The sequence below is a fragment of the Neophocaena asiaeorientalis genome, unplaced genomic scaffold (genome assembly GCF_003031525.2).
Source record: "Neophocaena asiaeorientalis asiaeorientalis breed wild unplaced genomic scaffold, Neophocaena_asiaeorientalis_V1.1 scaffold67, whole genome shotgun sequence".
Taxonomy (NCBI): Eukaryota; Metazoa; Chordata; class Mammalia; order Artiodactyla; family Phocoenidae; genus Neophocaena; species Neophocaena asiaeorientalis.
In genome coordinates this window covers 5,857,230-5,875,034 of record NW_020173731.1, presented here as the reverse complement: position 1 = coordinate 5,875,034, position 17,805 = coordinate 5,857,230, and the positions used below count along the sequence as shown (strand labels likewise).

Sequence of the window (17,805 nt, the reverse complement as noted above, 5' to 3'; positions counted from 1 at the left end):
GACAGCATATATGTGGGTCTTGTTTTTGTATCCATTCAGCCAGTCTATGTCTTTTGGTTGGAGTGTTTAATCCATTTACATTTAAGGTAATTATCGATATGTATGTTCCTATTACCATTTTCTTAATTGTTTTGGGTTTGTTTTTGTAGGTCTTTTCCTTCTCTTGTGTTTCCTGCCTAGAGAAGTTCCTTTAGCATTTGTTGTAAAGCTGGTTTGGTGGTGCTGAATTCTCTTAACTTTTGCTTGTCTGTAAAGATTTTAATTTCTCCATCAAATCTGAATGAGGTCCTTGCTAGGTAGCGTAATCTTGGTTGTAGGTTTTTCCCTTTCATCACTTCAAATGTGTCCTGCCACCTACTTCTGGCTTTCAGAGTCTGAACGATTAGCTGTTAACCTTATGGGGATTCCCTTGTATGTTATTTGTTCCTTTTCCCTTGCTGCTTTTAATATTTTTCTTTGTATTTAATTTTTGAAAGTTTGGTTAATATGTCTCAGCATGTTTCTCTTTGGGTTTATCCTTTATGGTACCCTCTGTGCTTCCTGGACTTGATTATTTCCTTTTTCATCTTAGGGAAGTTTTCGACTATAATCTCTTCAAATATTTCCTCAAACCCTTTCTTTCTCTCTTCTTCTTCTGGGACCCCTATAATTCGAACGTTGGTGTATTTAATGTTGTTCCAGAGGTCTCTGAGACTGTAGTCAATTCTTTTCATTCTTTTTTCTTTATTCTGCTCCCTGGCAGTATTTCCACCCTTTTATCTTCCAGCTCACTTATCCATTTTTCTTTTTCAGTTATTCTGCTACTGATTCCTTCTAGAGTATTTTTAATTTTGGATCATCTTTACTATCATTACCCTGAATACGTTTTCAGGTAGGTTGCCTATTTCATCTTCATTTATTTGGTCTTTCAATTCTTTTCATTCTTTTTTCTTTATTCTGCTCCCTGGCAGTATTTCCACCCTTTTATCTTCCAGCTCACTTATCCATTTTTCTTTTTCAGTTATTCTGCTACTGATTCCTTCTAGAGTATTTTTAATTTTGGATCATCTTTACTATCATTACCCTGAATACGTTTTCAGGTAGGTTGCCTATTTCATCTTCATTTATTTGGTCTTGTAGGTTTTTACCTTGCTCCTTCGTCTGTAACATAGTTTTTGTCATTTCTTTTTTTTTTTTTTTTGATGGGTGGTGCTGTATTCCTGTCTTACTTGTTGTTTGACCTGAGACGTCCAGCACTGGAGTTTGCAGGCAGTTGGGTAGAGCCAGGTGTTGGTGGTGAGATGAGGACCTCCGGGAGGCCTCACTCTGATTAATATTCCCTGGGGTCTGAGGTTCTCTGTGAGTCCAGCGGTTTGGACTCGGAGCTCCCACCACAGGAGCTCAGGCCTGACCTCTGGCCTGGGAACCAAGATCCCACAGCCTTTGTGGTGTGGTAAAAAAAAAAAAAGAAACAAACAAACAAACAAACAAACAAAAGGAGCAGTAAAATATCAAAGAACAAAGTAAAATAAGAAATATAGGGCTTCCCTGGTGTCACAGTGGTTGAGAGTCTGCCTGCTGATGCAGGGGACACGGTTTCGTGCCCCGGTCCGGGAAGATCCCACATGCCGCAGAGTTGGCTGGGCCCGTGAGCCATGGCCGCTGAGCCTGTGCGTCCGGAGCCTGTGCTCCGCAACGGGAGAGGCCACAACAGTGAGAGGCCCTTGTACCGCAAAAAAATATAATAAAAATAAGAAAGATAAAAAATATATTAGGAAAAATAAAAGAATAATTGAAACAACTGGTTGCTGGGGGTTCCTCCTGTGCGCTTAGGTGTCTGTGGTCCCTCACCAGTGCCTAGTAGGTGCCCTAGTTGTCCTCACATTTTTTAAGAGATTTTATTTTGTAGAGTGATTTTTGGTTCACAGCAAAATTGACTGGAAGGTAGAGAAAGATAGAGACACAGATGAGCACATTATTCTTGTGCTAGGAAAGAGGATAGAATGTAGTGGAGGGGAACCCAAATTGAGTTTTGTACATCCTACTCCCTTGTTCTGGGGGCTCAACAGACCTGCTGCTTTAGAGTATATCTCTGAGGGTCCAAATTTGGATGCTCTGTGACATAGACACGAGTGTGATCTTGAGAGAGAATCCTACAGGGGCATAGGACGTGAATTGTTCTCCTCCCTTGGGACTAGAGGACACAGGACAGATTAGGGCAGTTTGGAATAGGTTCTCCCCCTTCTCTGAGAGAAAGGTGAGTCTTGGTTATTAGGTTGTTTGTGTACATCAAGTGCTGTACCTCTTCATCATCATAATTAAAACTTTTTTTTTAAATCTCAAGAGTAAACAACGTTAAAGGGGGAACAATCACATCTTGTTCTGCTCACCTACCACCCTTGAAATTCTGCAGGAAACATGCAGGGAGGAAAACGTGGGGCTTTGGTCTCAAACCCCAGGACAAAGAAAAAAATCCCCTGGTCTGCTGGGCTTCTCCAGAGAGCAAGCTTTATTTGCTGAAAGAGGCCAGTTGCTTCCTCTGCTCCATTCATCCAGGCCACAGCCCGGACTCAGCAGCTGACCTGGGCAGAGCTTAGGGTTGAATGAGGCTGCCCATCTCTTGCCTACGTGGTCAGGCCACACAGCTGCTCCCAGGCCCAGCTGAACTTGTCAGCTCCAGGAGAATCATGAGGGATCCCAAGAACAAGCCAAAACAAGCAATCCTGAAGGCCAAGCCTTCCTGTACCACAGCCACATGGAGGGATGTCACCCCCAAGGACCACCCACCCTTTCACTGTTTGCAGACACTGAAACCACGACTCCTGGCACTGTGCCAAAAGTAGCAGCATGCCTGCAGGGCAGACAGACTGTTGTTAACCTGGGGACCACTGGTGGGGGTCCCAAGGGTCCTTAAGGGTACACATGTAAGATGTGTGTGCTATTTTATAGGGAGAAGGTCTAGAGTTTTCATCAAATTTTCAAAGCCAGGGGAAGTCCTTGCTCAGAAAAGGTTAAGAATCACTATGTTATGACTCATTTATTTTGTAACTGGAAGCTTGCCCCTCTTAATTTCCCTCACCTATTAGAAAAAAAAAAAAGAATCACTCTGTTAGAGGCCAGTACTACTTAGAGCTGCCCTGCTGAGGGTCTCACAAAAAGTCCATTGAATAACTTTAACTCAACAAATAGCTGAGTTGTTCTCCACGCCTGGCTTAGTGCCAAGGGCTGGAAAGGCAACAGTGAGCAAGACCAGATGCTATCTGTGTGTCACTGAGGAGCATAGATATAAATAAAATAATCACACAAATGCGTGTCCAATCTCAAATCAAGCGTTGCTCTGAAGGAATGGAACCTGGTTCTATGACAGATATAACAGTGGATGAATGGGTTTTTGGTTTTGTATATTTTTAAAATATTTGGATGGGTAATATATCCATATTCAAAAATTCAAAGGGATTATAAGCAAAAAATCCACCCCCACACACACACACTTACCTTTATCCCCTAGCCACTCCCTGGAAGCCTTGCATGTTTTACAGACTGATGAGTAGACCTCCTGCTGTCAGACCAGGGGGAGAAGAAAAGGCTTACCTGAGAATATGAAGCTTGCAATGAAATTTGAAGCATGAATATGAGTTAACTAAATGAGGAGGCCTGGGAGGGGATAGTGGAAGCACGGAGGCAACAGCTCGTGCAAAGGCCCTGTGGCAGAAGACAGCATGATATATTAGAAGAACTAAAAGAAGGCCTGTGTGATTGGAGTGCAGGAAGCAAGGGGAGGAGAGGTCCAGGATGCTACTGGGTGGGGAGGATGCATTCCTGTAGCCTGCTTAGCACCATGGGCTTTAACCTAAGAGCTCTGGGAAGCCACTGAATGATGAGGAGAGATAATCTTCCACCATACTTGTATTTTGAAAATATCACCCTGCCTATAGTATGGAGAATGGATTGGAGGGGAAAGCAGTTAATGGACTTTTATTTAGCTCAGGTGAGAAATGGTGTGGCTTAGTGGTGGTGATGTATTTATATATTTTGCAAGGAATGTACTGGTATACAAAGTTCTTGCTTCTAAAGAATGTTAACAAAAGCTTTGTTTCAATTTTCTCAAACGAGTGGAAGAAAAATCCATAACCAGAGTTTACTCAGAATGTAGTTAACATCTGGCTATATTTTGCCCAAGCATGTAGCCACACTGAAGGATAATTTAGCATCCTTTTGCTGGACAGTGGGCTGAAGTCTCACTGAATCGCGCTAGAAGTTATCTGGTCCAGCCTCCCGCTGAGCGCCCCAAAGCCACCTCCCCTCTGCAGGAGCCCTCCAGTGGCAGGAGATTGTTACTATGGTTACAAAGTCATAACAGAATGACCCTGTGGGTGATGTTGACTAATCAGGGAACAGATGATTCAAACACCTGATGGCTGTAGTTGCTGTGGTGTTCGCACACTGAATTTTCCTTCTCTTCTCCTGATCCCCCAGAATGGCTTGTTCTGAGGAGCAAGGAGGTGTCCCCTGTGGCTTCATCCGCCAGAACTCTGGTAACTCCACGTCTTTGGACTTTGAGCCAGATGCAGAGTACCAGTTTGTGGAGCAGCTGGAAGAGCGCTACAGATGTGCCTTCTGCCGCTCAGTGCTTCACAACCCCCACCAGACGGGCTGTGGGCACCGCTTCTGCCAGCACTGCATCCTGTCCCTGAGGTGAGCGCTCAGGGCCTGCGCTCCAGCCAGAAGCGGACAGGGCTGTTCCTGGGATCTACGTGTCATCTGTGGCCGCTCAACTGTAATCGTGGTTTCGGGAATTGCTGTGGTTGGCCACAGAACCACGAATATGAGGACGGGCCCTCCCAGCACCCTCCTCTGAGAGCCTGAGGAATAATCTTCATTTTTTTCTGTCTTATTGATAGTCACCTTTTCTGAAAATTCAGACCACACCTGTTTTGCACACGAAGGCAGACCTCAGTGCACAGTCCATGTGAGGAAGGACCTGTATCTCGTGGGGGTCTTTCCTGTAGGCGCCCTGACCTTTCCTTGCCTTGAGGCAGAGGTGGTGTCACATCTGGAAGGTTCCTTGCCGCCGTGGATACTCTGTCGACTCCCCGGCAGCTGTAAAACGTGGGTTGTGCCATTTTGAGGTGGAGATCAGGAGAGACATGGAAGCAGGCCTTGGGGGTTTATACAGGGACGCCACGGAAGTTGTACCCTCCCAAGCTTGCAAAGGGGGTTATTACAGCACCTTCTCATTCATTCCTGGGTTCGTTCATTCAGCACCTGTGTGTTCCAGACACCCCGCTAAACCAAGCTCTAGTGCACAGAGGTGAAGAGCTGGAGGTCCAGTGTGACACAGGACCCTCTATGTTCTAGTGAAGGTGCAAGTTGGGGTACAGTGTGATAGCACAGGACTGCCAAGGGAACGTTGGCAGAGGACATTTGACCCTGTCTGCAGGACTCACTCTTTGACTCACATCCTGGAGGATGAATGGGAGTTTCTCAGGCAGACTGAGGAGGTGCTGAAGTTGGGGTACTGGGGGGCCCCTTCTGGGAGGAGGGAACAGCATGAATAAAGACAGGGCCTGGCCTGCTCAGGGGGAACTTCAAGGGGGTGGCTGAAGCGCTGCGGCTGCTCTTGGATGGGCTGTTGAGGTCAACCCTTAATTCTGGCTTCATTTTGATTTTTCTTTCCAGAGAATTAAACGCAGTCCCACTCTGCCCTGTAGATAAGGAGGTGATCAAATCTCAGGAGGTAAGACAGTCGTGCTTTGGGTTAGCAGTTCTCTGGGTGATGGAGCAGCCAGTGTCCTGGGTTGAATTGGACAGAGAAGTTGGAGCAGAAGAGCGGGAGGGGGACCTTCCTTGGAGTCCATATTCCTCTACTGTGGGGTAAGGTGGGACCCCACTCCCACCCCTCTTTGAGAGAGGCTAGTTTGAGTCCTTACTGACCCCCCCAGGATTCTTCTCCCACTTCTTCTTTACCCTCTTCCTGTACTAGCGCCAGTTACCATGAGTCACTTGCAGAAATGAAACACCCTGCTTCCTGGAATCACTTTCTCATCTGTTTAGTCTCTAAAACTTTCTTTTATTATTATTATATCTAACAATAGCTTTATTGAGATACAATGCATTTGCCATAAAATTTGCCTTTAAAGTGTGCATGTTTCTGGGGTGTGTGCCTAGGAGTGGAATGACTGGGTCTCATGGTAACTCTGTGTTTAACGTTCTGAGGCACTGCCAGGCTATTTTCCAAAGCAGCTGCACCATTTTACATTCTTACCAGCAAGGTACGAGAGTCCTAACTTCTTCACATCCTTACCAAAATACGCTGTGGTCCATCTTTTTGATTATAGTCTTCCTGGTTGGTATGAAGAGGTATCTCGTGGTTTTGATTCTCTAATGATTAATGACGCTGAGCATTTTTTTATGTGCTTGGCCATTTGAATATCTTCTTTGTAGAGATTCCTATTCAAATCCTTTGCCCATTTTTTAAGTGAATTGTTTGTCTTTTTAGTCCAATGTTCATGCTCCTTCTCTCTGCTCTTATGATGCCTTTTCCAAATGCTTAGTTGTACTTGTGTCTGCCTCACGCACTAGGCCAAGGGTTGGCATACTACAACATGGGATTTGTTGGGATAAATCCAGCCTACCACCTGTTTCTGTATGGCCTGTGAGCTAAGAATGGTTTTATATTTTTAAATCATTGAAAAAAATCAAAAGAAGGGTACACAGGAACTCTGTACTATTTTTTACAATTTCTTGTGAGTCTTTATTTCAAAACAAAAATTTATTTTATGAATCAAAAGAAGGATAATGTTTTGTGACATGTGAAAATTATATGAAATTCACATTTCAGTGTCCATAAATGACGTTTTATTGGAACACAGGCATGCCCATTCATTTAAGTATCGGGTACAGTAGGGTTGAATAGTTGCAACAGAGAACATTGCAACGTGGTTGGCAAAGCTGAAAATATTTACTCTCTGACCCTTTACGGAGAAAGTTTGCCAACCCCTGGCTTGTGCTGAAAAATAAGTCAGCACAGCTTCAGTGACACCACCTGATGACTAATGCAAACGTTCACCCTGGGACAGGAAGCTGAAAGCATCACCCTCATCCACAGCCCCACCTCTTGACCTTTGAGCATGTGGGGTCAAGTTCACCACGAGATTCTCCTAGCTTCAGCCTACTGCACTAAGCATTAAATTACCTGGCTTGTATGTTTGGTGGCCCGTCAGATGTATCTGAGACAGCCTTTTCTTTTATGGTGGTGAATCTGGTATTTCCATTCCAACCACTGACTGGAAGTTTCCACCCAACTTTTGAGATGTACTTGAAGACCAAATTAATAATAGCTTCCTTCACGTTGCCCTAAAGCTTTGGAGTGTGTGAGACCTACTTTGTTTATCTTTTAGGTGTTTAAAGACAATTGCTGCAAAAGAGAAGTCCTCAATTTATATGTATTTTGCAAAAACGCTCCTGGATGTAATGCCAAGGTTATTCTGGGACGATACCAGGTTGGTATTACTGGTGAACAATATTTGCCTTTGCTATTTTTCCAGTGACATGTACTGAACATTTTTATGTGACAGTTAGTGGGCTAAGTGACATGTCCTGAACATTTTTATGTGACAGTTAGCGGGCTAAGCATGGTACGGAGATTCATTGGGTTGCCCTCAGAGAATTCTTGTCTAGAGGTACCCTTGGCTACAGTGCAGCATACCGAGGGCTAAGGTGTGAAATTAATCTCATGTGAAGAGATTCATTTTGTATGGAACACATGGAGGACATACCATGTGTGCTAGACCTTAACTTGTGGGTTAGGGTTATTGATCCAAAAGAGAAGATGTGAGACATGCTGGGCAAAAGAAATGGTCAAGCAAGGACACGTCATTTTTGGAAAACCGTGAAGGATTAGGGATTCCTAGGATGGGAGCCAGGGCATGACTGCAGAAAGACACAATTGTAAGGGTCCCTGCCTGGAAGCATTTGCAGGTGCTGGGGTGGGTGTCTCCTAGCCGCTGTGGGCCCTGCTGTCTTAGAGGTTGTGATCTAAGGCAGACGACACAGACCAGAACAGAGCTAGAATGTAGTGTAAAGGTGAAGCATTGGTATGAGATGCAAACAAACGAGGTGTAGGGGAGGTGAAGGGTTGTCGAGTTCCTTTCAGATGAAGCTGTCCTACCTTGCTCTTGCATCCAGCGGTGGAAGGTTGTTAAATGGGAAGCAGGAAACGTGGCTCCACCACAGCAAGCCCATGTCAGGTTCAATCACGCTATGAATGAATACGAGGCAAGCATCTCTAGCTTCCAAGGAATTGCTAGGAGGATGCTACAAGTTTCCCTTCCCAGCCACACGTTTTGGAATGTATTTCAGGTGATTCAGTCTTTTCCCCATCATGCTGCTATACCTCTAGGCACTGAGCTCATAAATGTGTAAATGATTCCCTTGTTAACCCAAGAATTTCTTTGGAAGTTCACAGGTTTTTGTGTTTTCCTAAGACAGTCCCTCGCCACTTGTTTTGATAGTCAGGTCCTAGAGCAAGCAGGGCCTCTTTACCAACTTTGTTGTCACTAAGCCTGTACAGGAAATGAGGCTCATTGATCAGCTCTAGTGACCAGATCCTCAGCTTCTGGAGAACAGTGGCTGGTTTATTTTCACCTGTTTCTTTTGTATTTCCTCTCATTCCCTGTTCTCCTTCACCTTGCGAGTAAGATGTAGGATCTCACAGGTAGCAGAGTCTTGATGAATGTTGATGGTTTTGGTGAGAGCTGAGGGGTAGCATCCATGGATTTTGGAGAAGATGTAGATGTCAGTTGTCACTGTCTCTCATTACTAGAGGCAAAGGAGAATAGCTATAATATTTATTTACATCCTATAGTAAAACTGTGTGTTCTCTTAAGGGGTCAACAAACTGTTTCTGTCAGGAGCCAGATAGTAAATATTTTAAGCTTTGCCAGCCATACAGTGTCTGTTGCAGCTACCTGACTCCCATCTCAGAGGGAAAGCAGCCATAGCCAATATGTGAGACATAGGTGTGGCTGTTCTCCATAAAACTTTATTTACAGAAACAAGTAGCAGGCCAGATTTGGCCCAAGGGCCGTAGCTTGCCAACCCTGTTTTAAAGGATCTTGTGGTGGGGAACAAACTCCTTAGGATTTCAATACCTTGTCAGCACCACAGTAACTTGCAGTGTTATCCACAGGTTCTGTTAAGACATGCCTGCTTTTAAAAATCTGTAACATGAAGAACACTGTCTGAGTCACCATTCTCTAATATTCTGGTCAAGAACATTTCCTGACTTGACAAGGATGACCCATCCCAGCTTCTCCTGGGCCTGTGATCCTGTATTCCTCTATCGTTTTCTTTACCGCTTCTGGAACAGCTTCCTCTCCCTCCCTTTCTTTCCTTTAGTCCTTCCCCTTCCTTCACTTACTTAGCCTTCTCTTCTTCCCTCTTTGCCCTCTGTTCCGGCTTTTACCATCTGCTGTGCAGAGATTAGTACTTGGTGCTGGAGGTGGGGATGGAGTGTGCACAAAAGAAATGTCCTTGAGGAGCTGGTAAATTAATTGGCGTGTCTAAGGAAAATATTCAAGAGCTAACCTGAGAATATGAGCAGGTTAATAGGTAATCAAAGATAAACCCGGCATGCTTTCTGCCTCACGCATCTTCCCCTGTCCTCCAAACAAGGCTGGCTGTCACAGCCTCCGTGCAAGCAGCCTTCTCCATGCCCTGTGCTCAGCAGAGGCAGCGGGTGGCCTCTGCAGAGAGCCTGTGACAGAGGCTGTGCCCCCTGCCCCCCACCCCCGCAGTCCTTTCTCCTGCTGCCCCAGGGTCCTCCCTCCCTCCCTCACTAGGCCTTGCACCAGGCTTCCCCTCCCACTGCCCTGCTCAGTGGGTCCCCACTGGCTTGTTGTTATCTGTCGCAGGACCACCTTCAGCACTGCTTATTCCAAGCTGTGCAGTGCTCTAATGAGAGCTGTCGGGAGCCAGTCCTTCGCAAAGATCTGAAAGAGCATTTGAGTGCAGACTGTCCGTTTCGAGAGGAAAAATGCCTTTATTGCAAAAAGGATGTGGTGGTCATCAATCTACAGGTAAAAAAAAAAAAGAATCATCTTTATGGGACTAAATTCTGCCTCAGTGGTCACAGTGAATCAGGTGGGATACCAGAAGCACTTTTCTGGATTTATTTTTATGCAGAAAGAGGTCTAAAGAATAACTTTATCTGAGGGTTCTATAGAAAGCTAAAAACCTTCTTGGTGGGACTCTTTTCACGTATCATTGGCAAAAATGTTGTTTGAGCACCTGCTGAGTGTGAGTGGTCCAGGAGTGATGCTAGGCACTGGGTCCCAAGGAGGTGACCACACTGTCTGTCCTCAGGACGCTCTGACCTAATTGGAGAGGCAGGATGCCGGCATAAGACGAGAGCATGGGGTACCCTTTACATGTGCCAAAGGAGCCAAGCCAGTGACTCCCATAGTTTGTCCTCTGTCAGTCCCATGTCCTCTGACCTTCTTTAAAAGAATTGGAAAATTGAACTGAATTGAATCCACTTATACCAAGAAGGCAGCCATCTAGAACGCTTTTTGGAACTAGGCCATACCTTCCTACAGAGGGTAAGCCACATAGCATAGATCCCCAAAGGGACATATGTATACACACTCTGAGGCCATACAGGGAGCCTTTGGAAGCAAGGCTGGCTTTATTTCCGCACACTTTTTCTGTTTCAGAATCACGAGGAAAACTTGTGTCCTGAGTACCCAGTATCTTGTCCCAACAAGTGTTTGCAGATTATTCCAAGAACTGAGGTAACTGTAAATAATTCTCTTAGTAGACTTTATGTAAGATAAAGTTTCAGTAATCACTGTGGTGTGTGTTTGATAAAATCCCGTAAGCAGGGGCCCAAGGCTTAAATTATCCTCATGATAACCATGGTTCTGTCTTCCCTCCCCTTCTCCCTGAGAATTCTTCTCTGTTTTCACCTTAGCTCTCCTTCCCGCAGGCTTCAGCATGGTGTTTCCTCCCTTCTTCCCAAGGCACCCTTGGCCCCCTGCTTGCTGCAGTTATACCAGGTAGCTGGAGAGTCGGGGATGCATTTCTCTAGCATGAGGCTGTCTGTTTTGTAGGTGGATGAACACCTTGCTGTGTGTCCTGAAGCTGAACAAGACTGTCCTTTCAAGCACTATGGCTGTACTGTAAAGGTATGAAATAATTGTTTCTGTCTACCTTCTACTGTGTAATTCATTTGTTGAGTTCATTTTATTCTTGATTCCATTCAAGATGCAGAAGGACATTCACTTCTGAGAAACTTTAAGACTGGCGCTTGTAACTAGTGGCTACCAGTAGGGTGAGGCAAGATGGTGGTAGGGAATTAACAGGTACAAACTACTATGTATAAAATAAATAAGCTACAAGTATATATAATACAACACAGGGAATATAGCCAATATTTTATAATAACTATAAACAGAATAGAAAAAAGAAAAAAGACTTGTATACAATACATAATACTAATACTTGTATTAGGGTTCTCCAGAGAAACAGAACAAATAATTTATATATACATAAAATTTATAATACCTAATACCAACTTTTTTGAGGTTTGGTTATATATATGAAAATAAAATGTGACCCTCACATTGACCTTGCAATCCTACTGGTAGAAATTTATTTCATAGATATCCTTTCATAAGTATGCAGTGATTACACACATATACAAACACACATGCACACAAAGATATTTACAGTACTCCCCCCTTGTCCATGGGGGTAGATTCCAAGATCCTCCACGGATGCCTGAAACCATGGTTAGTACCAAACCCTATATATACTACGTTTTTCCTCCCTATACATACATACCTATGATAAAGTTCAATTTACAAATTAGGCACAGTAAGAGCATATCTGAATTGCCAGCATCATTTGGGGCCGTTATCGAGTAAATAAGGGTTACTTGATGACAGTACTGCCATAGTCACATAGGTAGATGGCTAAGTGACTAATGGGTGGGTAGTATGTACGGCCTGGATACCTGGACTATGGGATGACTCACCTCTGGGGCAGGATGGAGCAGGAAGGCACAAGATTTCACTACGCTACTCAGGACAGTTCACAATTTAAAGTATGAATTGTTCATTTCCGAAATTTTCTATTTAATATTTTTGGACCATGGTTGACCATGGGTAACCGAAACCACAGAAATTGAAACAGTGGCTAAATGGGGACTACTGTATGTAGCCAAAAAAACCCACAAAAAAACCCAAAAACCCACAAAAAATGAAAAACAACCTATAAGTCCATCTCTGAAGTACTGAGTGTATAATTATACATATATTTTTTTCATGTTTTGGAATACTATGCATCTGATAAAAAGAATGAGGTGTATATTTTAAAAATTACATACAGTATGATCTCACTGTGTATGTATCTTCACTGGCTCTGGTAGTGAGACTAGGGAATTGGGTGTGGAGACAGAGAGAAGGGGGCTTTTATTTTTCTTCTACATCTTGCTATATTGTTTGAGATAAGCATATATTTCTCTCATTTAAAAAACTCTTATGAGAAAGCTTTTTTGTAAAAATCAGTGAAGAGTCCATAAATGTGTCACATAGCAAACCAGTGATTATCTTGGCTGAAGAAAGGATAGGGTTTACCTTCCTTGCGCACAAAATACAGAATTGTTTTCCAGCTCTAAAAGGAATCTCCGTTTTTAAAAAATTTTTATTTAAAATATTTATTTATTTATTGACTGCTTTGGGTCTTCGTTTCTGCACGCAGGCTTTCTCTAGTTGCAATGAGCGGGGCTTCGTTGCGGTATGTGGGCTTCTCATTGCGGTGGCTTCTTTTGTTGCGGAGCATGGGCTCTAAGTGTGCGGGCTTCAGTAGTTGTGGCTCACGGGCCTAGTTGCTCCAGGGCATGTGGGATCTTCCTGGACCAGGGATCGAACCTGTGTCCCCTGCATTGGCAGGCGGATTCTTAACCATTGCGCCACCAGGGAAGTCCCTAAAAGGAATCTTCTTTACTGTCAGGCCCAAACTTCCATTTGGATTGTATTCTAGGACTTGCTGGGGATGGCTGGGGGAGTTCTCTGGAGGAGGGGCCAACCCTAAACTGAAGGGAAATTGATGATGAGTGTTTGCTTAGAGTCTATGGGCCACCCATACCATTTGCTTTTACTAGTAATGCAGGCAGTCTGCAATGGAATTTTAATGATAAGGGAAGAAGTTCGCATTTCTTCTTGCAAACATATAATTTGACTTTGAAGGCAACAAATTTGCATGGGCTGAAATTACAATTAGGTTGCATACCTTCTGCCCGATAAAAGGACAGTGATAGAAGGCGGTAGAGAAGTGTGCTTGGTAGGAGGGAGAACTAACGGAGGCTTAAAACTGATCTGGGAGATAACCCACCAAGGAGGTAAGTTTTATATGGGGATAGTTGAGAGGTGGTAATAACTACACTCAACCCTCAGTCATATACTCCCAGGGCAAGGAACGAAATCAGTGCTGAGAACTTTGATAGTGGCCTGACTCTCTGTAAGTGTGTCATGGGTACTGTAGAATCCTAAAGCTGGAAAAGGGACCTGGGCGGGGTCATTCTCTCTGCAACCCACCATGAGACAAGTAAGCAAAGTTGTTAATGTTCTGCTTTAGCAGAATATCCCACCACCACCCTCATTTTGGGAGGCTTTCGACAACCTGACTTATTTTTCTCTTCATATTAAAGAATAAACGAGGAAACCTGCAGGAGCATGAACATTCAGCCTTACGGGACCACATGCTTCTGGTTTTAGAAAAGAACTTCCGGTTAGAAGAACAGGTAAATATTCAAGGGTTCAAGTATAAACGGAGGCAACAGAATTGCTAGGATTTGTACTTGTTGGTATTTTTATATTCCTCTCTGTTTCAGTATAAGTCAGCTGGAGGTAGATTTTTTCTACTAAGTGGCCAGACTCACAGGCTTGTAGCACATTAAACTGGAACGTGCCTTTGAGATCTTAGGTGAAGTAACTAAGCTCAAAGAGATTTTGATGTGTTTGTGATATTAAGGGACAGAATTCAATCTCAAACCCATGTCCCTGATTCTCAGTCCAGTGCTCCCCGTGTTACACCACACTGCCTCTCTGCAGCCTATCCACACACCTTGTGGTTATTACCTGGCACCTAGTAGGAACCTAGTAGATGTTTGGCATTTTTAAATGAAATCAGTATTACCATGAAACAACATTTGACTATCTGTTCTAGGCACCGTGGGTTTTATATATTTTGTAATAAGTCTTAACTTATTAACTTTGCAACCTACTCATACGTGCATATTTATTTCACTGCAATCAATGCATACGTACATATTTATTTCACTGGCTTGTGATTATCAAGTGAAATTATGTGTGCAAATGCCAGCCGTAGTCCCTGGAATATTCATAGTGGACCTCAATAAATGCTGATTCTATTGAGTAATTATTCTAAAAGTTCATTATTTTGTTAGGGCATCTCAGAGGATCAGACTTTTCAAGCCCAGGTAGGGAAGAAAACCATCCAGCTGCAGAGAGGGAGCTGAATTTTACAGCTGCAGATTATTTTATGGTGTCTGATTCCATATTAAAGTAGGTGTGTGAGTTTTAGGGTCAGATCGTGGAGAAAATTAGAAAGACTGATTAAACTGTAACTGGTGGAAGGCATGCTGCCTAGGAGCCATTCCCAAGTTCTTTCTGTAGGAGTTGCCTCATTCGTCTATCCACTGATCCAACAAACACGTGCTCTATGTCAGGTACAATGCTAGTTGCTAGGGACACTGAGTCAAGGAAGACACAGCACGTACCCTTGAAGAGCTCACAAAAATGTAAACAGATAAGATGCTGTGCCTTGTGGGACGTGCAATGGGGGTGCCCTGTGTTGGGGTACAGAGGCTGCAGCAGTTTGCTCTGTGGGAGTTGCAGAAGGCTTTTCAAGGTAACACATCCGAGCTGCATCATCTTGAAGGAAGAGAAGGTCCGTCAGTTAAAATGTTGTGGAAAGAGGATATTCCAGAAGGGGAAAGTTTATGCCAAGGCAGAGAGGCATGAGAGAGACTGATGGTCCAAGGAAATGCGGTTTGGGGGTAGAGAGACATCCAGGTGTGAGACAGGGAAAGGCTGAAGACTGGTGTGTTGGGTCCAGACTGCATTGGCCTTCCATGTAAGCTAAGAAGTTTCAAATATTTCATATTCAGTGATTTTTTAATTTATTCATATTCTGCTCTATTTCAGAAAGGATTTAAGGGCCAAAGTTTGGACTAATGTTTGCCAGTAATAAGGATCTAAAAGACATTTTTAAATAGGAAGATACTTGGTCAGCTAATTGTTTGGCTTTAAAAATAAGACAGCTGGTGGTAGCATGGAAGATGGATAGAAGGAGAGAAGAGAATGAGGCCAGAGGGACCAGGCAGAAGGATGCTGCAGTAAACCAGCCAGTGTGGCAGTAGAGCCTGGCAATTGATGGGTGAGGGTCCTGGAGCCAGAAAGGCCTGGGTTCGAGACCTGGCTCTGCACATTGGAGTTTGGGCAAGCTACTTAACCTCTGTCTTCCACAATTTTCTCATTTGTAAAATGGGGTCGTAGTGAGGGTCGGATTATATATGTGCGCTCTTAGCACAGTGCCTGGCTAACAATAAGCAGTTCCATATTAGGGGAAGCGATACTGGAGGTGGTAGTGGGTGGTGGTGATGCTGAAGGTGAAGGCTTGACCAAGACTGTGTCAGTGGGGATGGAGGGAGGAGGGCATTGAGAGACTTTTGCAGGTTGGAGTCACATGCTGTAGTTAAGGCAGGGAACTTAGTAATGTTTTGAACCGAGATGGGCACTGCACACAGGAACAGGTTAGATGTGAGGGGAGCGGGGCAAGAGGAGACACTGAGTTTGCTTTTGGTCAAGGATGTCTGGTGCACACGTGGGAGTCAGCTCTTGGGGTATAAGTAGAAGATTTGGGGGCCAGAGATCAGATGGTTATTGCAGCCACTTGTGCATTCATTTATAAAACATGTGTCAAATGCCCTCTGTGTGCCAGGCGCTGTGCTGGGCTTTGGGGATCGGGAAATAAGTGAAATGTAGCCTCAGTAATTTAGTGGAGAAAAAAATGACCAAATTAACCAAAAAAAAAGCAATGAGTCATGAAGGTAAGTTATGCTTCTCGAGTATGGTCAGAATGTCATGGAACTTAAGAGGTGGCCTAGGTAGGTGGTACTAGTGTGGAAGTATTTCTGGGAGGATATGCCCTTGAGTGAGGCTTAAAAAGTGGTCGTTTCTAGGTGAAGGAGGAAGTGACTGAGAGCAGGGCCTGAAACAGAAGGTGTGTAGTGTGCGAATGGGCATGAGGCTGAAAAGGTGGCCAGGGGCAGATTTTGTAGGGCCCTGTACAGCCTGTAAAGGAAGGCCACTAGAGATGGTTAAATAGGAGGGGTGACCAGCCCAGGTTTGTCACTTATTATTCTTCTGGTCACAGTATGGAGTATGATTTGGAGGAAAACAAGGCTAAAGACAGGGGGAGCATTCATTCATTCATCTATTTAACAAACATTTATCAAGCACCTACTGGTGCCAGGCACCAGCCCAGTTGTTGAGGTTCCAGTGGACGGTGGGACTCATGCCAGTCCAGCTCCCATAGAGCTTCTTTTCGGGTATGTGTTTGTTAGGGACAGTGTACGATCTGTTAGGAAGCTATCGTAGCAGCCCAGGTGAGAAATAACGCAGGTTGAAACAAGATGAGATGCAATGAGAAATGGATGTAAGAGTTGTTTTGTTGTGTGTCAGGAGCTAAAGGTGGCAGGTATTGCTGAGTAAGTGGGTGTAGGGATAAGAGAAGAGTTGTTGAGGATCACGCAAAGGTTTTTGGTTATTTCCCTCAAATTGATTATAAATTATGAGAGGTGGTGTGTTTTGCCTACCACTTGCTAGCGGTATGCTGGGCAGGTTACTTAAATGCTCTGCCTGTTTCCTTATCTATGTAAAGTGAAACTGACAGTCATACCCAACACATAGGATTCTTTGAGAATTAAAAGAGCGAAGGAATATAAGGGTTTGACAGACTCAGCAAATTGCAGCTATTACTATCGATGCTGTGCATACAGCATCTAATGTGGTATGGCGATCAGGACTCTGCGGTTGTTTAATAAGTGCATGCTGAATGAAAGAGGAGAACCAGTTCAGCAAATTTAGTCAAGTGGTGTCACTAGCATTAGATGAGCCATCAAAGTGGGTTACATACAGAAAAGGCTGTTGAGGAATCTATGGATCTTTCTTTTCTTTATTATTTTTTTTCAGAAGCACCTGCGAACATTTCTTAGAATTATATAGTAATCTACCTGTAAATGTTTTCTATAAATATACGTCTGTGTATCTTTCCTAGAAGTACTTAACCTGAAATATTTTCCTAGAACTATATTTAAATTTTAACTTGTGTGCATACAGTTCAATGACCTCATTCATATTCCTGTTATTAGATTTCTGACTTATATAAGAGCCTAGAACAAAAAGAAAGTAAAATCCAGCAGCTAGCAGAAACCGTAAACAAATTCGAAAAGGAGTTCAAGCAGTTTGCACAGTTGTTTGGCAAAAATGGAACTTTCCTCTCAAATATACAGGTGAGAAATGGCGTTTCTATTCATAATCAAGATTTAGCCTTCAACTAGCCGTGAGGGTTTTTCTTTTAATTTTTAAATGGAAATAATTTCAAATGTGCGAGAATAAGATAGTGCAAAGAACACCTGTATATTCTGCATCCAGATTCACTCATTGTCAGTATTTTGTCCCATTTGCTTCATTCATCCCCCCCCTCCTCCTTCTTGTCCCAAACCCCCCCCCCCCGTCC

The 17,805-nt window shown here is 43.8% G+C and overlaps 1 protein-coding gene across 7 annotated transcripts in view; it reads left to right on the top strand.

The window, feature by feature from the left end:
• The window catches only part of TRAF5 (TNF receptor associated factor 5), a 43,707-nt gene that overhangs the window by 22,908 nt on the left and 2,994 nt on the right, over positions 1-17,805 (top strand). For 5 of the 7 annotated variants that reach the window (XM_024751111.1, XM_024751110.1, XM_024751109.1 and 2 more), the window contains 8 exons: positions 4,456-4,674; positions 5,659-5,716; positions 7,380-7,481; positions 9,894-10,058; positions 10,695-10,772; positions 11,091-11,165; positions 13,691-13,783; positions 17,438-17,578. In XM_024751111.1, coding sequence (XP_024606879.1) covers positions 4,457-4,674; positions 5,659-5,716; positions 7,380-7,481; positions 9,894-10,058; positions 10,695-10,772; positions 11,091-11,165; positions 13,691-13,783; positions 17,438-17,578 — 930 coding nt within the window. In that variant the 5' untranslated portion in view covers position 4,456. Of the gene's footprint in view, positions 1-846; positions 872-4,455; positions 4,675-5,658; positions 5,717-7,379; positions 7,482-9,893; positions 10,059-10,694; positions 10,773-11,090; positions 11,166-13,690; positions 13,784-17,437; positions 17,579-17,805 lie in introns of those variants that run through there. The other 2 variants (XM_024751114.1, XM_024751116.1) reach the window with 2 other exon arrangements.